The 24,490-nt window shown below is 37.5% G+C and overlaps 1 protein-coding gene across 1 annotated transcript in view; it reads right to left on the bottom strand.

Moving 5' to 3' along the window:
- Positions 1-24,490, bottom strand: part of LOC126475165 (low-density lipoprotein receptor-related protein 2) — a 217,079-nt gene that overhangs the window by 109,111 nt on the left and 83,478 nt on the right. Inside the window, exons 18-25 of the mRNA XM_050102790.1 lie at positions 23,318-23,457; positions 20,459-20,595; positions 16,343-16,520; positions 9,024-9,213; positions 8,729-8,931; positions 8,420-8,604; positions 2,445-2,655; positions 1,182-1,503 (exon numbers count right to left, since the gene is read on the bottom strand). Of these exons, the coding sequence (XP_049958747.1) occupies positions 1,182-1,503; positions 2,445-2,655; positions 8,420-8,604; positions 8,729-8,931; positions 9,024-9,213; positions 16,343-16,520; positions 20,459-20,595; positions 23,318-23,457 (1,566 nt within the window). The remainder of the gene's footprint in view (positions 1-1,181; positions 1,504-2,444; positions 2,656-8,419; positions 8,605-8,728; positions 8,932-9,023; positions 9,214-16,342; positions 16,521-20,458; positions 20,596-23,317; positions 23,458-24,490) is intronic.

Below are 24,490 nucleotides of genomic sequence, written 5' to 3'. Positions count from 1 at the left end.
GATTTTAACAGGGGCTACTGAATATGTACATTAGAAGGGTAGCACAAATGGTCACAAGTTTGTTTGATCTACAGGACAGTATCACTGAGATGTTGAAAGAACTGAACTGGCAGACTCTTGACAACAGACAGAAACCATCCTCTGAAAGCTTGCTAACAAAGTTTCAAGAATCAGCTTTAAATGATGAGTCTAGCAATATACTACAACCCCCTAAATATCGCTCCCATAGGGATCATGAGGACAAGATTAGATTAATTACAGCACACACAGCCATTTAAGCAATCATTTTTCCTGCATTCCATACATGAATGGAATGGGAAAAAGCCGTAATAACTGGTACTGTGGGATGTAGCCTCTGCCATGTACTTCACAGTGGTTTGCAGAGTATAGACGTAGATGTAGCTAAATAGACAAAGAGTAAGCAATCATCATGAGTACAGGAAAAATTTGTGTTGGGGTCTTGTCACTCTGTCCTCCTTTACTAAGTATTATGAAACTAACATGTAAATACTGTTCTTAAAATATAACAGTGGAAAATCTAGGATAGAATGTAACAATATTATGAGAAGGAAAGTTGCTACTCATAATATTATTGTTCTTAAAATATAACTGGATATGGACAGATTCATATTTAGTTTACATCCAATTTACTTTCCACTCATGTCTTGCAAGGACTTCATGTTGTGGGCTGGTGTTTTGTGTCAAAACCATCTGAACTACATACATTTTGAGATTTAATTTGTTTGCTCTGTTGTAGAATATTCACTTTGTTGACTATATGTGAGGATACTGGTCTCTATGTTCAAATCCCACTCCACCACAATTATAATTTCACACATAGGTAAGCAATGTGCATACTCTGCAAGATAGTACAAGTTAACAACCCTGACAATGTGGTGTCACCTACAGTTTGAATGATTGTTTTTGTATGGCTACCTCACTAAGCACTTCCTTGTCATACATATCAGTTATTCCAGAGGAACGTAGTGGCTTCAGTAGTTCTTTTACTGACAAAATATGTAACTACTGACAAAATTATTTGTAGCAATGTCTTTCAACTTCTTGCATGTGACTCTTTTTGGAAAATATGTGTTGCACAAAAGAAAACATTAAGTAACAATGTATTTAAATCAATGTCACATTTGAAAAAAATTATCAAAAACAAAGATATGTATACTTACCAACTGTACAGACCCCTTCAATTGACATTCGGAAACCAGGCCTACATCTGCAGGTATATCCAGTGGGTGAAGTAGGAGAAAGAAGACACAACTGGGTACAGCGTGCTGTTTTACATGGATTGCTTGCATTGGGCTGCAGCGCAAAGTGATGCACATGTATGCTGAGTGGCTGTGAAATCAGATGTGATACCACAGTTTGGTTGTGACCACGGAACTTGTGAGCAGACAGGACACGATTCAATTGACGATCTGTCCAATATACAGTATCCTCAAAAAGTGTGAGAGAATGTGGATGAAGTAAATAATGGCTTGCTGCCAAAACCTGCAACATATGCATATAAAGTTATAGATCTAGTACAAAGTTTGGCTTAAAAGTTTTAAAAGGAACATCTTATTTCCCACAACCAACTGAAGAGCTAGTTCAAACAACTGGGAAAAACTTTTCTATCTAGTGAAAAACTTTTGAATATAATTTGTGCACACTTCTACCGAAAGATGTAATGTGTTGTTGTTACAAATTAAAGTCTTTTTGTGACATAACGGTGCTGGATATGGTGAATATTTGTGTCTGTCTCAAAGTTGCCACATTTCAAGATTCACTTGAAATATATTTAATAAGTCCTCCCTCTTAATTTGATTTAATGGGTTTAATCTGCCCAGAAATTACAGTTTCCATAGTGTTAAGACTAAATGTATGATACACCACATCCTACAAACCTAAAGAGTACTTTAAGTCTTTGAATTCTGCTGTCAAATTTCAGTTACTTAAACACAAAAGTTATCTGTCTACTACTGTGTACAAGCACTACCCTCTTGTTGAACATGTATTTCCCATATTAAATACAACATTTACTTCAGATATTTGTTTTGTCTCAATGTGTTTATTTATCATCAAACCTGTTTTTAGTTTGTTCTGAATAAGCATATCATTCAAAATTTTAGTTAGCAAGCTGTTAACTTTTTTGATATCACCCACAATTTTAGCAAGTTGTTACCTTTTTTATATGACTGTATGTTGCTCAGCAACTATTCTATTTTGTGAGTAGCACTTATTCACATTACACCTCATCGTACACATAAGTATAAATATAACTTCAAAAAACTATAAAAGATAAATGAAATTATAAAAGTACTAATAAACATATATTGAAAACAAGTGCAATAATAAATATATAGATGTGACAAGCCAGAGCTAGTCACCTGAGATTTACTTCACTTCTTGTCCTAAATTAAGCAGCATTATCATCTAATACTTTTACTGACCTGTTGGCGACCAGTTCCGTCATATGAACAAAAATCTATGAAGTCTAGTTTAGAATCTGCAAAGTACACACGCTTGTTAGCGATATCCAACGTAAGTCCATTGGGCCAATAGATTTTTGTATTGATGATAATGGTACGGTTGCTTCCATCCATGCCAACCCTTTCAACGCGAGGATTTTCTCCCCAATCAGTCCAAAATAACCAACGAGCTCTACAAGAAAATAAATAACAATAACATAATTTTAAAAATCGACAACTTTATACTTCCAATTGATATATGTAATAAATTATAATTTGCTTGTCATTATCAAATAATTCACTACTGTTCCAATATCCATTTGTTAAAGAAAATTTTAGTTTTGAATAAAGATTTCACTGGTGTTAATATTTTCTACTTCCATGTGCAGCAGTCTCCAAATGCAAAGTGGTAGTCAATGCATAACCATTTTCCAACGAATGAGATTAATTTAAAAAAAGTTATACAGTGGTAATAGTGTTGCTAGTCAGTTTGTTCTATATTCTTGTTCCCTCATTATTCAATGTGTTTTTCCAGTTGACTACATTATGCAGATCAATAACGGGACAAAAAATCCAACGTATTCATTTAATTTATATTACTCCCCATTTCCCTTTAATAATGGAAAATGAACCTGTGGTTTGATGGTTTAGCAATGTCAGGTTACAGCTATGAAAGTTTGGGGTTTTGATGTTAATAAATCTTATGGTTTTTCTCATACTTAATGTTACTTCTACCTCTGGCAATGCTTTGCATATATATAAAACTAATTTCACATTTAACTGCTGACTGGATGAGCCAGTTACCAGTTTGGAGCAATGATAGGGCATTCTATTTCCAACAGGACCATAACCAACCGAAGTGCTTATATTTTCAAGCCATCCTACTGGTTGATGACTGGTTTCTTTGTGACAAATCACTCGGTATGAATTTGCATCATGGACATAGCACTTACGTATAATGCAAAAGTGGCCTAATATTATTTTGTCTTTTTTGTAACATGACTAACTATGTATCAATTTGTTTAGAAAGATTATGTAAAATGACATTAAAAATTTCACACTAGATATCTTTGTGAGTTTGTCACAGATGGATTGATGGAGTAAGAAACAACCAGACAAATAAACTGTATGAACATAGCTGAAAGATCATACTTAAAACTTATGAGGGATATCCAGAGAGTGCAAGATTTCTTACACAAACACAAATGCATATATTTCAATGAAACATACAGGAATAGCAGTATAGGTATTACATAATTTTTCCGTATAATCACCAATTGCTTCAATGCACTTTGTCAGCCATAGGATGAGTGTTTTAATACATGCGATGTATATGTCTCCTGCGAACCACTTAACCAATTCGCCACTTTGATTTACACCTACCTCCTCATCATTGGACAAATGTTTTCCTCACACATATTTTTGAAATAAATGATAGTTGCCAGGTGTGAGATCAGGACATATGAGAGGGTTCTTTTCAAAGATTGCAGTGGAATGAGGTCAACAACTCTTACACTGCTCGTGCTGAGTGCGGCCTAGTGTTGCTATGAAGGGGGCAGACTCCCCTCATCAGAATTCCACAGTGTTTGTTCAGTACGGCTTTGTGAAGTTTCTTGAGAGTCTCACAGTATCGTGCAGAGATGATTGTTTCACCCCTTGGAAAGAACTTAACAAGCAGAACCACTTTTTTGTCCCAAAAGCCAGTTGCCATGATTTTTTGAGCAGATTGCTGTGTTTCTAATTTTTTTGTTGAGGGAGAATGACTGTGGCACCACTGCACTGGTTGTTGCTTGTTCTCCAGTGTATGATGGTAATCCCATGTTTCACTCTCATCTCTCTGTCACTTGCAAAATGATCAAAATATTTTTGCATAGCCTTGAGTCCGTTGATTTTGTGTTCTGCAGTAAACATCTTTGGAACCCATTGCATACACATCTTGCGATATCCTAGTTGATCACTCACGATTTCATGAACAACAGTTTGACAAACTTCAGGAAATAGTTTGTGCAGGTCATCCACAAACACATGGCAATCAGAACAAATACACTCTGCAAGTTTTTGCATCAGTTCATCAATCATAATGGACAGGTGTCCACTTCTCACTTCATTGTGAATTTCCATCTGTACCAATTTTGTCACATGTTACCACAATATTACCTCCTCCCCATACACTTACACAGTTTTGGAATGAATCACAGCAGCACTCACGACCTTGACAATTCAAGCAGCGTATCATGGAACGCACTTTGCACTGGGTGGGAGACAGAATGAGAGTGCTCATCTGTAATTGTCACCACAATGAGTGTTTGGGCACTACTAATAACCATTCACACTAATTTGTTTCAGTGTGCACTACCATATGCAACAGTGGTACCAACTGTGAAAAACTCAATTCCCTGGTAGAACTAAGGACCTTGTAACCTTAGTTGCCAGTTATCCCTCCTGATTCCAGAAAATATAACACATACAGGTAATAAAACCCATTATGAAAGAGAGCCTTCATGAATGTGGAACAAATAAAGTCATTCATTAACAAGGAGAAGCAGGCAACACATGCTACTTCTGTAAGGAATGCCACAAAAATTTTTGAGTAGTGGTAATTTATTCACATTGGTTATTATGGGAATTACTTGTAGGTTCCTTTATACATCTAGGTTAGGAGAAAACAGGCGTATTGAAAAAAGCCACTGCTCTTTCTCTCATTCCACACAGCTGCTAATACTTCATACAAAGCATTTACATAACTTTATGCAAAAAACTATCAGTTGTCTACACACTCAAAAAGTCAAGAGCTATTTATTTATCACAAACACTGGAGATATGTAGAGTCCAAATATTCAGATAAATTTGAGGAGTGGCTAATAACGTATTCTCTTACTTCTTTTTGAATATCTGGGGTCTTTTAATTTGTTGTCTGAAGTTTACTGGTGACCTGTTATAGGCTTTTACTCCAGAGTATTGAACTCCATTATGAACGCTAGATACTAATGTATAGTGCACGGGAATTATTTTTACTTCTAGCATTATAGTTGGGAACTGCAAAGTTCATTCCAAATTCACTTTCATTATTAACCACAAATACCATTACAGAATACATGCATTGGCATGTAAAAATACAAGTATCTACGACCAACAGGAGGTTTCTGCAAGATACTAGTTGATCCACTTTACACAATACTCATATCGCACATTTATGTAGAATAAATACTTTTTGATATTATTTGCATTCCCCCAAAAGATCAAGTCATACAACAGTGCTGAGGGAAAGTATTCACAGTATGCCAACAATCCTCACCACAGGACAACACAATGAGAGACATTTTTAAGTTCAAAGTTGGCAGAGCTGAGCTGTTTGGTTAACTTATTCCTGTACTGGTGCCACTTCAGTTTATTATCCATCTGGATATCAAAGAACTACACACACGGAGACCCATCAGAACACCTGTTTGGTCAGCAAGCTTTACTGTCTGCTTATATCCCTAGTAAATCACTTATGAAGCCCAAGATCAGGTGTGGGCCATGCACTGTATGTTATGGGACACAATATTAGAGTTATTCCTGTTGTATAATTTGCAAATGTGGCTCTCTGTTTTATAATGTTAAGATGAAATCCATACGTCTAAGTATTGCTTTATCTGTGCACAAGCCAAACTGAGATGTAGTTTCAAGATTTATGAATGCATGGCTCACAGTGATATGACTGAATACAATCTTCTCAGGCTTCCAGCCCTGTTAAGTGTTATGTATCTCTGTGAGCTTATTGCCAAATGCTCTTTGCCCATAATCAAGTCATAACCAACTGCTGTATGATCCTTGTTCTCATCCTTAGTAATGGCTATGACATCATTGGTGTTCACTGTATCATAACAAACAGCCATGTTTTTGTCTCACATGTCTGCTTTGCCCACTTAAACTCACAATGGCCAGAGGTGTTCAGCTGCAAACCACTGTTTTTACTAGTAATGTTATCAGCTGTTTTGATCTCTATAGCTTCTTTAATTACATAGCAGTAAGCATCAATGATGATACAGCTGCTGTTGAATGCAATTTTAAGTCCATTTTTCAAAGCCTGTTTAGCTATCATCTGTGATTCCGGATAGGACAACTGCTGACACCTCTCATCTTCAATCTGACATTCTTCTATCAAATTCATGGTCTCACTGATTCAATACTACCTGCACTCACATTGTATTTTGTAAACACCAGGAGCTCTGAGTTCTGTCTCATTTTTCGACAGGTCTCAATGAATTGATGTATTGTAGCAGGAGGCCTGAAAACTGACTTGATGTCATGACTCTTCAGAAACTGGCTAATCTTCCCTGTCCCTGAACAACAGAATGTCAAGAATTTAAGCATTTTACTTTCATCTTGTGTGATATTTTGCTTACCGATGCCTCCTGAAACTGCTTGCAAATAGTTGTTGTTGTAGCAGGCAGGAAGAGGAGGGGATTAGTGTGTAATGTCATGTCGATAAGGAGGTCACTAGAGTGGAGCACACAAGCTAGGATTGGGGAAGGATGGGGAAGGAAATCAGCTGTGGCCTTTCAAAGGCCGGCCGCTGTGACCGAGCGGTTCTAGGCGCTTCAGTCCGGAACCGAGCTGCTGCTGCTACAGTCACAGGTTCAAATCCTGCCTCAGGCATGGGTGTGTGTGATGTACTTAGGTTAATTAGGTTAAAGTAGTTCTAAGTCTAGGGGCCTGATGACCTCAGATATTGAGTCTCATAGTGCTTAGAGCCATTTGAACCCTTTGAAGCCCTTCAAAGGAACCATCCTGGCATTTGCTCAAATGGCTCTGAGCACTATGGGACTTAACATCTGTGGTCATCAGTCCCCTCTGGCATTTGCCTGAAGCAATTTACGGAAATCACAGAAAACCTAAACCAAGACGGCCAGATGTGGGTTTGAACTGTTGTCCTCCTGAATGCAAGTCCAGTGTGCTAACCATTGCGCCACATCACTTGGTTTGTTGTTGTAGTCATTGACATGGAAGACATTTCATAGGTGGTTCAGTTCTTGTGGCAAGTTTTCAGCATCATAGGCACATTTTGCTTGATGAATCAAGGTCCTTTGAACAGTGTGCATTTGGGCTGGCTGGGGTTGGTTGAAAGTCCGCAGAGTAGTAGCTGTATAAACCCAGTATTTTATTGGCACCATTTGTCTACCATTCTAAATTAAACCATTTTTTATGGGGCTCGAACCCATTTCAGAAAGAATGTTGGATTTAGAAATAATTTATCAACAACTATTACACTATGTCCCTCTATTCTGGTTGGCAATGAAACTGGACTTCAGTAACTCTAGGAGCCCTTGGTCAGAACTAGATAAGGTGAAATAAATGCAGTGAAGATAAAGACAGTATGAAGAGAAAAGACTGGAAACCAGACAGTTACATATAACAAGTTGCTTAAGATGTAGGGACTAGTTTACACATGACATGTTATATATATTTACCAAACTAATGGCAATCATTAAACAACATAAGTAGTGCCAGAAGGAAGAAGATCTCCACGAACAAAGTTATGGCATTACAATATAGAGATCACTGAAAAGCGGGATCCCTCAATGACTGAGAAAAGGCTCCAGACAATGGGACAGCTACATGGAATTTGTGTGAATTTTACTCGGGTTGTCAGGCCATAGGAATCAAATTTATTTATTTAAAATTGGAAACACATTAAAACATGCTCCACTGCATTATAGCTGGTAATGTTCAAATGGATCTCCATTTTTGTTCAAAAATAATGCAATACCCACCAATCCATTACAAAACAAGACACTGTTTCTTTCTGTATGGGTCACATGAGTAATACACGGAAAGACATAGAGAAAATTTCCACTTTCACAATTTACAAAGCCTTTCTTCACTTACTTTGTACACTGAGTATGAATGAAGGTACATATGACACCGTTCATGAATTCATAGTATTGTTTTTCCATGAAGTCAAGATAACTTACTTATCAGTAGGATCCAGTGCCATCCCCCTAGGCTGAGTAATGTTTTCCTTTAACAGCACCATCCTGTCTGATCCATTTTCCTTAGCTACCTCAATAGTATTTAACCTTGAATCAAGCCAGTACAAGTTTCCGGCAATCCAATCATAAGCCAAGCCTTCAACAAGATCTAGGCCATTTGATATCACCTGAAGAAAATTGCACAAGGAAAATAACTTAGAAGCTCAGTGCAATGACAAAGAACACACAAAAACTGACAAATTAAGGAAATTCGCTTACACAAAGCTGTAATAAATAAAGTAGTAACATTACCTCCTTGGGATCACTGCCCCTATCAAGTCGTGAAATCTTCTTCAGTTTCATGTCAGACCAAAATATAGTCCCAGTATGCATATTGGATGCTGTAGCAACAACGTTCTCAACGATAATTGGGACCCTTTCCAATCCATTATCTTTCAGGTCAGCAATTAATATGGAATGACGATTTGATATGATAAGGAATGCTCCACTCTCATCTGCAATTAAGGTTGGTTTTTAATCATACTATTTTTCATATATGTCTTATTTACAATAACTGTTATATATTTATTAAGAATTTTGTACTTACTGATAGCTTTACAGGTACGATTATCACTCTCCAGTACATAGTTTTCCTCACAATAACAAATAAAGCTGCCCTTGGTATTTTGACAGTGTTGAGAGCACATACCAGGAGGTTCACATTCATTTAGGTCTTGGCATGTGAGGCTATCATTGCTGCTCATTACTTCCCCAGGAGGACATGTACACACTGCACCCTTAAAAAGATACAAGTACAATGCATTAGACCTTCAGAATCAAACTTTATAACAAAATAGCACACTTGTTTCATATAATTTTTCTGGCCCATAATTTGTTTCTAAAGAGTGCTATGACAAGTTTACCTTTTGCCAATTTTAGTTTGAAAACACTGTTAAGCTTCAGTAGTGCGCTTTGCTACAAAATTTTAACATGGACCATCATATGTGTTACTAATGTGAAAGCTGAACATTTACAACAATATCACTGCTTCCCTAGATATATACTATTTTGAAGTCAGTTTCTCAGCCTCAAAACAACACCTATCTTGTTGTGTTCTGTGAAACCTATTACTTGGTCAAAATATTACTTTTCTCTCATGACTTTTTATATGTGCGAAAGAAGCAACGAAAATGGGGTTGTTAAAAATGGAACACAAGCTTGAATTAACAAAGATATGGCAGATAATCTGTTGCGGTCATTGCAAACAACTAACCTTCAGGTTCAGTAGCTGTGAGAAGATGATGATGATGATGACAGCATATATAACATTATATGACCAACAAAATCACTGTTAAGCCTCACAAATGTGATATGTTGCATGAATTATAATACTATGCAGAAATCCCAAAGTTTCGTTTTAAACCCTTTACAAATGTCTGCTTGTGTCTATGTATGTGCGGATGGATATGTGTGTGTGTGTGTGTGTGTGTGTGTGTGCGAGTGTATACCTGTCCTTTTTTCCCCCTAAGCTAAGTCTTTCTGCTCCCGGGATTGGAATGACTCCTTACCCTCTCCCTTAAATCCCACATCCTTTCGTCTTTCCCTCTCCTTCCCTCTTTCCTGATGGAGCAACCGTGGGTTGCGAAAGCTTGAAATTTGTGTGTGTGTTTGTGTTTGTTATTGTCTCTATCAACATACCAATGCTTTTGTTTGGTAAGTTACTGCATCTTTGTTTTTAGATATAAATGTTTATTTGAGTATGTATAGTGTAAAAGTTTGAACTAAATCGATCACGAACTTTTTGAGATATTTGATAATAACATTGAACATTGACTTGCCTTTGTATAGCTATATATATTACAGAAATTAAAGTCAAATTCATGAAGAGCATATTTATTTCCATAACTGACTGGATAAAATATTTTATTTCTGCATGATATTTTCTTAACTTGCCTATCAACTTTACCAGGTGATCTAAAGTACTGACATGTCACAGCTCTCAAATTTTCTTTCATGGCTCCATTACTCATATTTAAGTTGATGTATCAAATCAGATCAGAATCAGTGTCCCCATGGCTGTGGCGGTATACGTTTGGGTGGTTGCATGTGATTAGATTAGATTAGATTACATTAATACTAGTTCCATGGATCATGAATACGATATTTCGTAATGATGTGGAACGAGTCGAATTTTCCAATACATGACATAATTAAGTTAATTTAACAACATACTTAAGTTAATATAAGAACTTTATTTTTTGTGTTTTTTATTATTTTAATAACTTTTTAGTTTTTTTTTCTTAATTTATATCTAAAAATTCCTCTATGGAGTAGAAGGAGTTGTAATTCAGAAATTCTTTTAATTTCTTCTTAAATACTTGTTGGTTATCTGCCAGACTTTTGATACTATTTGGTAAGTGACCAAAGACTTTAGTGGCAGTATAATTCACCCCTTTCTGTGCAAAAGTTAGATTTAATCTTGAATAGTGAAGATCATCCTTTCTCCTAGTATTGTAGTTATGCACACTGCTATTACTTTGGAATTGGGTTTGGTTGTTAATAACAAATTTCATAAGAGAGTATATATACTGAGAAGCTGCTGTGAATATCCCTAGATCCTTAAATAAATGTCTGCAGGATGATCTTGGGTGGACTCCAGCTATTATTCTGATTACACGCTTTTGTGCAATAAATACTTTATTCCTCAGTGATGAATTACCCCAAAATATGATACCATATGAAAGCAATGAGTGAAAATAGGTGTAGTAAGCTAATTTACTAAGATGTTTATCACCAAAATTTGCAATGGCCCTTATTGCATAAGTAGCTGAGCTCAAACGTTTCAGCAGATCATCAATGTGTTTCTTCCAATTTAATCTCTCATCGATGGACAAACCTAAACATTTGGAATATTCTACCTTAGCTATATGCTTCTGATTAAGGTCTATATTTATTAATGGCGTCATATCATTCACTGTACGGAACTGTATGTACTGTGTCTTATCAAAAGTCAGTGAGAGTCCGTTTCCAAGGAACCTCTTAGTAATTTTCTGAAAGACAGTATTGACAATTTCATCAGTTAATTCTTGTTTGTCAGGTGTGATTACTATACTTGTATCATCAGCAAAGAGAACTAACTTTGCCTCTTCATGAATATAGAATGGCAAGTCATTAATATATATTAAGAACAACAAAGGACCCAAGACTGACCCTTCTGGAACCTCATTCTTGATAGTTCCCCAGTTTGAGGAATGTGCTGATCTTTGCATATTATGAGAACTGCTTATTTCAACTTTCTGCACTCGTCCAGTCAAGTACGAATTGAACCATTTGTGCACTGTCCCACCCATGCCACAATATTTGAGATTGTCTAGCAGAATTTCATGATTTACACAATCAAAAGCCTTTGAGAGATCACAAAAAATCCCAATGGGTGGTGTTCGGTTATTCAGATCACTCAAAATTTGATTGGTGAAAGCATATATGGCATTTTCTGTTGAAAAACCTTTCTGGAAACCAAACTGACATTTTGTTAGTACTTCATTTTTACAGATATGTGAAGCTACTCTTGAATACATTACTTTCTCAAAATGTTTGGATAAAGCTGTTAGAAGGGAGATTGGACGGTAATTGTTGACATCAGATCTATCCCCCTTTCTATGCAAAGGTATAACAATAGCATATTTCAGTCTATCAGGGAAAATGCCTTGTTCCAGAGAGCTATTACACAGGTGGCTGAGAATCTTACTTATCTGTTGAGAACAAGCTTTTAGTATTTTGCTGGAAATGCCATCAATTCCATGTGAGTTTTTGCTTTTAAGCAAGTTTATTATTTTCCTAATTTCAGAGGGAGAAGTGGGTGAGATTTCAATTGTATCAAACTGCATAGGTATGGCCTCTTCCATTAACAGCCTAGCATCTTCTAATGAACACCTGGATCCTACTATATCCACAACATTTAGAAAATGACTATTAAAAATATTTTCAACTTCTGACTTTTTGTTTGTAAAGTTTTCATTCAATTTGATGGTAATACTGTCTTCCTGTGCTCTTGGTTGACCTGTTTCTCTTTTAATAATATTCCAATTTTTTTTAAATTTTGTTATCAGAGTTGCTGATTTCAGATATGATACACATACTTCTGGATTTTTTAATAACTTTTCCTAATATAACACAGTAGTTTTTATAATGTTTGATAGTTTCTGGGTCACTACTCTTTCTTGCTGTCAGATACATTTCCCTTTTCCGGTCACAAGATATTTTTATACCCTTAGTAAGCCATAGTTTGTGACAAGGTTTCTTACGAGTATATTTAACTATTTTCTTGGGGAAGCAGTTTTCAAATGCATTTACAAAAATGTCATGAAATAAATTATATTTTAAATTGGCATCAGGTTCACGGTACACCTCATCCCAGTCTAATTGCTGTAGGCTTTCCCTGAAATTTACAATTGTTAAATCGTTGACTGAACGTACTACTTTGGAGGACTGTTTAGTATTTCTGAATGGAGCTATGTCATATATTGTAACTAGCTGTGCACCATGATCAGAAAGACCATTCTCAACAGGCTGAGCATTTATCTGGTTAAACTTATCTTGGTCTATAAAGAAGTTATCTGTCAGTGAGCTGCTATCCTTTACCACCCGAGTAGGAAAATCAATAACGGGTGTCAAATTGAAAGAACCGAGTAATACTTCAAGGTCATTTTTCCTATTACCCTCTTTCAGAGAATCTACAGTGAAGTCCCCACAAATAATAATTTGCTTCCCCCTGTCTGACAGATAGCACAACAAGGAGTCCAAATTTTTCAGAAATAGATGAAAATTTCCTGATGGGGACCTATATACAGTTACAATTATAAATGTGCCTTTATTTAATTTAAGCTCACAGGCACATGCTTCTATATGTTTCTCTACACAAAACTTTTTTGTTTCTATACTTTTTGCACAATGATAACTTTTGACATATATGGCAACTCCTCCTTTCTCCATATTTTTTCTCATTACATGTGCAGAGAGCTTATATCCACTTACATTTACCTTATCCATATCAGTAACAATGTGATGCTCAGACAGGCATAGTATATCTATTTCATCCTCAGCTTCTAAATCTTCTAAACAAACCAGAAGCTCATCTGTTTTATTCTTTAAACTCCCAATATTTTGATGAAATATACTTACATAATTTTTAATTATACTTTTATGAGAACCTTTCCTTATTCTAACATTTGCAGTACTCTCCTGTCTGAGTTTCTCATTGTGCTTAGGCCTAGTTCCTATACCAGTTGTCACACGGTGTTCAGAGAGGCAGATTATGTCAACTGGGTTGGGTGACTTTAATTCATCAATGCAATTACCTAGGACTGAGATACAACTTGGTGGAGATAAAATTTCTGGTGATTGGTGAAAATTTGTAATTGACAGCTGTGATTGGTGATCCAATGTGCTAGAATTGTGCTGCTTAATTTCTTTCCTAAACTGAAGATTTGTTTCAATCCTGACCTCTCGTAGAACTTGACATCTTTCTGTCTTACCTATCCTAAAAAAGGTGCTGCTCCAACACCTGTGACCACTGGTATTTTACCATTCATGGCAGTGCCTCCCCCCCCTTAAATTTCCTGCTATTACCCCAGCCAGTTTCCCCTTCCCTTTTCTGTTGAGATGTAGGCTGTGCCTGGTATAGTACCACCTACTGAGAGAATCAACAGGAACCACACCAATATGAGCCCCCGCACCCGACCCAAGCAGCCGTTCCAACTCCAAATTAACTCTCCCAACAGAAGAGTTCAAATGAAGTCGGTCATGGCGTCTCAGGACAGATACAAATTCAACATTGGTGTGTCTCGATGCCGACACAATCTTTACCAGGTCACACTCTATACTGTACCCAGGACCTCTGTCGATGCTGTTCCCTGGCCCTCCCACAATAACCACGGTGTCTTCCCTGGTAAATTCTTTACAGAGTGAACCTAAATCCTCTGTCACCTGATCCAGACTAGCACTTGGTTTGAAAAAAATTGTGACCTGGTATTCTGGTCCCAATTCCTCCTGCAGAAGTTGGCCTACACCTCTGGCATGAGAACTGCCTAACAACAAAACTTTCTTCCTTTTCAATGACTTTCCTATTGAAAGTTTGTTGTGTCCTGTCTACACCTACCTCTGTTTGAGGCTCATCAGTTTCTAACTGAAGCAACAGGTCAAACTTATTTTTGACATTCACCACAAAACTGTCAGACTTAGTTCTAGGCCTGTTCCTTCTGTTACCTGTTGCCACTTCCCACCTCTCTTTGCCCTTTCCCTCCTTAACCTGTCCAGATCTTCCCTAGCCTGATCTAGCTCAGCCTGAAGGGCAGCAATTTTCCCCTCCTGTTCCACTATCTTCCTATCTCTGCTTCAAATCCTACATGACCACTGATGAGCCTGATCCACTTCCCCGACACCCACGCCACTGCAGTCGTGTCCCCCCCCCCCCCCCCAGTGAAAAAAACTACTGCATCCATCACACCAAACCCCAGAACTAACAATTCTATGGCAAGTGTGAATGTGCGTGCTTTCTACTAGAAAAAGAGGCAGAGCACTGAATGTTGTTTTATTGATTATATTCTGCAAGGATTTTCTTCCAATCCTGTACACAATATGAATTACACTGACAATCAATTTCAGTGTAATGTTACACCCCTTTCAATGTTCCTGTCTGCTATGTGAAGCAAGAAGCAAGAAGGAAACTACAACCATGTTTGCAATATTATGAAAAGGATAGATTGCTACTCACTGTAAAGATGACACACTGAGTTGCAGACAGGCTCAAAAAAAAAGACTGTTACACACTGAGCTGTCAGCCAAAGCCTTCTTCAGATCAGAAAAAACACACACACACTGACACAAGCAATTCCATGTCAAAAACAAATGACCTCTATCTCCAGTCACTTCAGCGAGAATGCAACTGTCACACTGAATGAAAGCAGCAGCCCGAAGTGGGGCGAGGAAGAGAGAAGGATAGCAGGGTACGTGTGGGGGTAGAGAAGAGTGGCTCTCTGGCAGAGTGTGCAGGGACTAGATGGTGGCAAGACAAAGCTGCCAGATGTAGCATCGGAAGGCTGTAGGGGAGGGAGGAGGTGGGGGTGATGGGCAGAAAATAGTGACTGGAAGAGGTGAGGAGCAGAGAAGGGGGAAAGACAGGGGTCTGCATTGGCTTCGATTGGTACAACAATGAAGGTGAGGGGACATGAAATGGGAGGAGGTGATATGACAGAGGGGGTGGAAACTGTTGGGTGGAAGTGAGGGTCGGTCAGTTGATTGATTCGGAGGAGGGGACCAAACAGTGAGGTAATCGGTCCCATCAGATTAGGGAAGGAAGCCGTTCATGCCCTTTCAGAGAACCATCCCAGGATTTGACTGAAGTGATTTAGGGAAATCACAGAAAACCCAAATCAGGATGTGGTACACAGTGTTGAACCGCCGCCCTCCTGAATCTGAGTCCAGTGTGCTAACCACTGTGCCACCTCACTTGGTGAGGGTGTGGGGATAGTAGCTTACTACAGGTTACGGCTGTGATAATTTCAAGAGTAGACTGAAACTTCATGCCCCCTCATTGTGCACCACTCTCTGCCAACACACTGACTTGTCTTTTTCCCTTCTCTGTTCCCTCTTTTTCTGGGGTAGTGATGTTTGTAAGCATGTGGACATAACTATTTGCCTATAGGAAGTTGTTTCAAAGACACTATTTCTATCAGTTTAAAATGTGAGAGAGAATTTGTACTTCAAGTTGCAAACATGAAATAAACTACACTCTAAAGAGGAAACAAAAACAACATTGAACTTTTATAGATGTCTTAGGGATAACCTTGGCTCTCAAAATGATCCTTTTGTAATAAATATGTGAGGCTTACAGAGAGAACTAAATGACTTTAAGACTTGAGTACTTACTAAAGGTGTCTGAAGACAGGTATTTGAACACAGGAGTCCTCTGAATGCACAGCTGTTCCTGTCACATCCTGGACCCTCATCAGCACCATTGGGACAATCTGGCTTATTATTGCATACTTGGTGATATTTGACACAGCGCCCTGTCACTCCTGGACACTGCCATTCATCAGATGCACATCTGAAACAAATTTCCATTGTAATTTCTGTTGTAGCAAAAGAAGTTTCTCTGATAAATAAATGCAAATGTCTTAAATTACTATTATTAGGGTGTACTCAGGTGTTGTTTCTGTAATACACAAGGCATAATTGTTGACAGCCCATAAAATCACCGTGCAGCGGAAAACATTTAATATATCATTCAAAATTATTTTTTCATTTGTTTGCTGATTCATGTCTACAGTCCTGGTAGACACTGAAATCCCTGCACCGTGGTACCGTACCACAGCACCAGAAGAAACTGATCAAAATGGCACAATCCATCTCAACTTTGTCAACAGGCTGCAAAAGTTAATTATGTGATTTATTTTTTGTGATGATAGTTAAAACTATACAACTACCCCACATACAGGATACTGTGTGCATGGGGATATTTTCCCTTATTTACATTCATTAATCATAAAGTTTGTCTGATTTTATGGCCACTATGGGCTACATTGTACAATGTAACATGTAAGGAAAAGAATATTTTGCCATCCTCTGCCATCAGGCCTCAGAACAAACTAAAAACAGCAGTAAGAAGAGAGGGAAAGGTGGAACAGGCAAGTCCCAAAGCCCAAACACAACTGATTGGTTGATTTGATTTTTTATTGGTCCAGTTTTATCACACAGCACAAACTGTAAAATTGATGTTAGACATGTCAAAGAAAAGTTGTAATAATACATATGAGGATGGTCAAATGAAAACCTTAAGAGTCCCATAAAATTTTGAAAGTTGTGTGATGGTGTTTTTATGTGGCAGTAGTGTTCCTTGAGGTTCAGAAAGTGACCGACCGATGGCAGAGTGATGCTTCAATGCAGCAATGTTCACAACAAGATGGCAGCCCCACTGTCAACATGTACCGTGATTGAGCAGAAATCTATGGTGCATTTTTTGTGTAATGGAGGTGTCAAACCAATCGAAGCTCATCGCAGAATGACAGCACAGTATCATGATTCGATTTGTCATTGCAGCGAGTGTGTAAGTGGTGTAGGACATTTAAAAGCGGTGTAACTTCTGTGGAGGATGCTCCAAGACCAGGGCAGACTCTCAACATAAGAAAACTGTGGTTAGTGGATGAGCTTGTAAAGGAGAGCATATGCATAACTCTGAACAAAATAGCCACAAGTTTGAAGATTAGTAGACGAGCTTGTAAAGGAGAACAGTTGCATAACTCTGAACAAAATAGCCACAAGTCTGAAGATTAGTATTGGCTCAGAGTAGACTATTGTTCACAATGTCCACCTGCTTAGATGAATGGTAACGTATTTGCAGCAGGCCTGGGATCGAATCCCGGCCAGGTGAAGATTTCCTCCACTCGTCGACCAGTTGTTGTGTTGTCCCCATAATCATCTCATCATCACCGATGCACAAGTTGCCCAACGTGGCGTCACCTGAAATAAGACTTGCAACCCGGCGACTGAACTTCCCCAGATGGGGTCTCCTGGCCAGCTATGCCTCCTGGTCAGCTATGCCACACGATAATTTCATTTTATTTGTTCACAATGTACTGCACTTTAACAAGGTGTTTGCAAGATGACTTCCACATCAGTTGACTGCCGAATTGAAAGACAATTACATAGATGCCTGTGAAGAACTTGTGCATCATTTCCATATTGATGGTGATGCATTTCCGGGAAAAATTATAACAGGTAATCGAGACTTGGGACCACTACCACCAAGTCCCAACAAGAAATGAAAACCTCATACCAAAACCAAAAAAAATTCTGCACTCAGCTGTCTGCTGGAAAAACCATGTTCACTCTCTTCGGGGATGCAAATGGTGGAATTTTGGAGCGTTACATGGGTAGGGGAGTGAAGGTAACCAGTATTTCTTATACAGACATTCTGAAAAATCAGCTTTGACCTGAAATCAGGAGTAAACAACAAGGACTTCTGAAGTCAGAAGTAGTGCCAAAGCATGACAATGCCCGACCACATACAGCCTATAAGACAATTGAGACTCTTCAGAAAATTACATTTCAATGTCTGGTATGTCTTTATTCACCTAACCTTGCTCCTGATGACTTTCATCTGTTCAGTACACTCAAAGAAGCAATGAGAGGCAAGCATTTCAGAAGTAATGAAGTAGTGAAAACCTCAGTCCATGATTGGCTACACACATGACCAAATGAATCCTTTCATAGTGGTATCTATGCACTTTCAAAGTGGTGAAATACGTGCATTCAACATCAGGGAGACTACATCAAAAAATGACATGCAAGTTTTTTTGTTCATTGTTACAACTGAAAATATTATAGCACTTTTTGGTTTCACACTTCAGTAAAGTGGGGCTCAAATCATCACCCAGCAATCCAGATTTATGTATTTTGTGATTTCCAGGATCTACTGTCGAAAAAACCAGGCTGGGTCCTATGTAATTTAAATAACCAATATCCTTCCCCATCCTTGTCTTATCTGCTGATATGCTCCATACGTAAGGCCTAGCCAATGGGACATTAAACAAGAATTTTCTTTTTTCCTTCTAAATGAAATTGTTTCTTGGAAAGATGTTAACTTTAACCGAGACAATATATTTTTGACCATTTTCCTTTATTAACAAGATAATGAATGCAGACTTATCTCTGTCTCCTTTCTGGTAAGGCAAAAGCTGTCTCTCACTGTAAATCATGTCAGCAACCAGTTTGAAATGTCCCCCCCCCCCTTTCCCCCATCCCCACCCCCCAATAAAAAAGGAGGATGCAATACGGCTGTATTCACACACAGAACTAAACAAAAGTTCAGAACCTCTTTAACACTAAATATAGTGTTTTTAACACGAACTTCTGCTGCCAAATAATAAATATTTTCTCTTACCTCTTTCGGTACATTTTAGGACTTCAGTGCATCTCAATTCATTTACATTAAAAATGTAGCACAAATACGACTGGTTTTCCATGTTGTTAACAAACTAACTAGGCTGCAAATATAGACACAGAAAACCACTCAAATCCATACCAAATGAAGCAAGACTCACTGAAGATGGTGCATAAGTCATTAAACAGGTCTGGGTAAAAAATGGAAAGGAAAACGTTAGGTGTTTTCCATCAGACAGTGTTATTAGATGTTTTACAAAAGACAGTGTTCAGAACGATATTTATTTTCAGAATGAGATTTTCACTCTGCAGCGGAGTGTGCGCTGATATGAAACTACCTGGCAGATATATCCTTTCTTTCAGGAGTGCTAGTTCTGCAAGTTTCGCAGGAGAGCTTCTGTAAAGTTTGGAAGGTAGGAGACGAGGTACTGGCAGAAGTAAAGCTGTGAGTACCGGGCGTGAGTCGTGCTTCGGTAGCTCAGTTGGCAGAGCACTTGCCCGCGAAAGGCAAAGGTCCCGAGTTCGAGTCTCGGTCGGGCACACAGTTTTAATCTGCCAGGTAGATATTTATTTTATTAACATTAGATGTAAAATTAAAAAATGGGCTTCATAATTCAACAACAAGAGCAACTCTTTTGAACACTTGACTTAGAAGCCAGCTCTCTCCCTCTCTCTCTCTCTCTCTCTCTCTCTCTCTCACACACACACACACACACACACACACACACCTTAGAAGATACTTCTCATCTTTTTTGAGGCAGGAATAAATACCGGCCAGTTTCACAGGAAAAGATGTTTTCAAATGAGACAGATATTTTAATATTTCCAGCAACATTTATAAACTTGAAAAGAGTAGATTTGATGCAAGACAGTGCAGCTACTGCAAGTAGTATAAGCTCTTTTAATAATAAAGCAGAAATTCATTTATTGTTGAAATATTACTGTTTCTGTACTTTGTGTGTGTGTGCATCCCACAACTTGTAAAGATTTTTTGGCTGAATAAATAAATAAATTTGGCAGTATGGTGAAATATATTTGACCAAATTCCACATAGAAACTAAAGGAAAACATTAACAAAAGTTAAGACATATCCCAAGGCAATACCTGAATGGAGGTGGGCCACATGCATGTCTCGCGTCTTCATCTGATCCATCTTCACAATCATTTTTGCCATCACAAATATAAGCCTTGAACACACACTGTGAATTGTTGCACCTGAAGAAACCCATTTGGCAGTCAATCTACAACAGTAAACATACAAACAGCATTAAAAGAAGAAAAATGCAGTTCAAGTACATAAGGGTAGATCAAAACAGCTTCATTGTAATTATTATGATAATGGGAACTGCAAAATGGAAACAATATACAAAAATGAGGACAACAAATTACATACTATTCTTTTTTGTCTCTCCCCATGACAGATGATATTTCTGGATCTGCTGCTGCTTACTATTATGTGCTCACCTCTAGTTGAAACCACTGAAAGCTGCAGTCTCATCACTGAGCAGTTAACGCGCATAATAATAATAATAATAAACCTTAGTGACATTTCTATGCTGCATAGCTAGACAGTCCTCCCTCAACATTCTGTTATCTGCAGCAGCAGTCTTGACAAGATTGTATAACATTGCATTCTTTAACAACATTATCTGTTACCAGAGGACACTTCCTGATTTATTTTAACAATTTAATAATTTCATTCAATAAGCAGTGAAAAGAACTGCAAATCAGATGAGGAGTGTGTATAAGAATAATAATATTTCAGTTTGCCTTCTTTCCATCACCATTCACTACCTCAGCTGCTCAATACAGTCACAAAATCAGTGTTGTATAATGAAGCAGTCTCAAACTGAACTATTCTCATAAGTCAAATCCATACGAATTTTATCCCGAAATACTCAAGTGACTGGAATCAATTATTTTAACTGTTCAAACTTTTGAAAATAAACTAATTATTGCATCAGGTTGCAGCTTTTAAAATATCTGAATCTTACATTCATGAATTTATATAAGAAGACATATAGGTCATGACTGACGGAACTGTTCAACAATGAAAGTGTTGATACAAAAAATTCTGTATTTCAAATAAAAAGAAAGACCAGAAAATATTAAAGGTTTCAAGGAAGCTAGTGGTCAACACACATAAACTTACACAAAATAGCCAGATTTCAGGTTCAGGAAGTTCAAAGTTGTTTCAGTGAAAGTGTGGTGCTTGAGTATATGAGACTGAACAACAAACAGTTGCAAAGTATGAAGAGGAAAAATTACGGCCTCAAGCAAAGAAAAAAAATCACAATTCAACCACAGACAGAAAATTGCTACTAAGGGCATTCTGAGATGTGGTCTGTAGTTTCTCACTCTACACCACTAAAGCCTCTTGCTATTTACGGAACATGACGCGCCAATGAAATGGTATATCATCTTTTAAAGACAATGTACGATCAAACCAAAATCATTTTTTCCTAGTGCCTTTTCAACAATGACTGTTCTTCCTGATATTATGCCAGCAGCTTAAATAGTTTGTACAGCTTTCCTCTACTCTTTTTTTGTGCTTCTCCTTGGGAGCAGTACAGTAATGTTCACATTGTTTGTCTTGTACTGACCTTAACAATTCAGTTTCTCTTTAGATATACTACATTTTGCTCAGCTTTTAGTTTCAGTAACAAAAGCAATAGTCTGTATAAAAAAATTAGAACCACTGCAAGCTGAAAAAAAAGCATGTAATATACAACTAATTAGTAGACAAAATTTCACAATTGTTTTCCAGTTGAGAAGATATAACAGTATAAAATTGAGCCACCTGTGAAAAGACACTCATATACCAATTGTTGTGTGAAGTCTGTTTGGTCTTTTACATCGGCGTGACTACCACCCAGTCATCAGTCACGATGAATGGACATAGGCAGAAGGTGTGTTAATAGCAACACACATTATCCTATTTAAGAACATTCTCTACAACATGACAGTTGTGACCTTGGTGCCTGTTTCAACACGCGCGCCATCTGGATTCTTCTCCCAGACACCAGTTTCTCAGAACTCCGCAGGTCGAAAACTACCGCTACAATGCGTCCTTGGTTCTCGCCACCCACCTGCTCTTTATTCCTTCCGTCTCAGCATTTCTTCACTCCATTTTAGTTTTCTACATCTTTTATTTTCTGACCTGTCTATTTTTCGACAGCCCCCCTCCCATCTCTGTTATATACAAGTACTTAGCTTTTTACTCCTATTAACTTGTGCACAATGTTTTATTAATAATCTCTGTCTTGCATATTACCCAATCTTGCACCTTTAAGCTCTCAGGTTTTCAAACCTCGTCTGGTGCAGTCCCAACAACCAGTCTTTACTTCTCATCCCATCCGATAAGTTTTCCCTGACCCGGGGTTCTGCGTGAATTATCCAAACTGTACCACTTTTCCTAAACCTCTCCAGTCCTTTTCCTTCACCTCTATCCCTTTCCCTTCAACTCTTCTGCCAGAAGAAGGAGCCACTGGCTTCAAAAGTTTGCATAAGTTAAACCTTTTTGAGTGGGTGTTCTCCCGCTGCTGACTGGAGACTTTTTCAAGAACAATAACTTTATTTACAAACAAGGTATAAGTTTTTTCTGCTATTTTCTTCTTAGTTTTTCAAGGTTTACAAAAGTAACTGCACTAACATGTAATGGTATTAATTTTGATCCACAAGATACATGTACATGTCCTTTTGAAATTTATAACTTATGATTTGAGGGGAAAATCTCAATTATAGGCCAAACCATAATTTTTCAAGCAAAAATTTAAGAAAAAAATTGGGGCCTATATTCACGCAAAACCTAGTAACGTATTTCTTACTGTCCTAGAATTATAAATTCATGATGAATACTGGGAGGAGCAAGTAGCAGTGTGTACCACTGAAATAAACTACTGTTCAACTTGGGGGGTCGTCAATTACTCTGCAAAGTTGTACCAAATCAGTAAATTATTTTACCTGTCCACAAGATGATGGTTCATCTGAGCCGTCATCACAATCTGGTGTACCATCACAGTGCCATGATCGGGGAATGCATATCCCTGAGGACTTACACTGGAATTGTTTCTCACTGTCGCACTGATTCGGAGCCAAGGACGCTGCAAAATGGGAGAAAATTTCAGCAAACTGATGGATGAGAAGTAGAAAACAGAATTATTTAATGCTGTATTACATATAAAAGTGCATCCATTTAGCAACTCTTGGAGCACATGCAATGGAAACTTCAATTAAAAAATAAAAAATCATATACACAGCTTATATTTTAATTTTTCATTTCATCCCCCCCTCCACTGAAATTCTCATACTTGGCCTCAGTCTTCAAACATACTGAAAATTGAGAATGTTTTCTGACCAAACAAGTTTTTCTCTTCACTGAAAAGTATTCTTTGCGACGGTCATTTTGTGAATGTTGCAGTTCTGAATTACAAAGGTGTCTTGCATAAGGTGGAATTCCTCTCCAGATTCTTTGTGATGATATTGTGAACATTATGAATAGACGTAACATTTTTGTATTTTGATTTCAATGTACTTAAAAACAGTTTCATCTTTATTTCTTCCTTTCTTTCTTATTCTGGTTATTCATTCCTGTAACCTGTCCCTATCATTGTACTCATGAATGAATGTTAACTTTTTTGCACTTCAGTAATTATTAAAATTTTTATAAAGCTGTATATTAGATATAACTTTGCTTGCTGTAATGGATGTAATGCAAAATATGTGGAATGCCTGGTTAAATGTAAGACATGGCTGATTGGTCATAATACTGCCATGTTAAATAAATAAATAGAAATAACATAAAAACAAATATATCCCAGTCAAATCTCTATGGGCAACGTTCACCTCTTCATAAATATTGCTTTCTCACAAGTTGAATACACATTCTAAAATGACTCCAGTATCCATGGCATACTCACATCTAAGTATTTTATGTCAATGTTATAGACACAGATTTTAAAATAAATCACTAATCCTGTCACTGTCAAATGAAGATTCATTTCACTAACCACCAAAAAGAACAATATCAAATTGATCACAATTTTCACTGATTATTTTACATAAACATTCAATACTTTATCATCCCGCATGGACTTTGTAATTTTTTCACAAACAATACAACAAATCACTACTTAC

Source organism: Schistocerca serialis, chromosome 4 (assembly GCF_023864345.2).
Source record: "Schistocerca serialis cubense isolate TAMUIC-IGC-003099 chromosome 4, iqSchSeri2.2, whole genome shotgun sequence".
In the NCBI taxonomy this organism is placed as follows: domain Eukaryota; kingdom Metazoa; phylum Arthropoda; class Insecta; order Orthoptera; family Acrididae; genus Schistocerca; species Schistocerca serialis.
The sequence above is the reverse complement of the archived record's forward strand: the minus strand, read 5'-3'. Positions and strand labels throughout refer to the sequence as shown.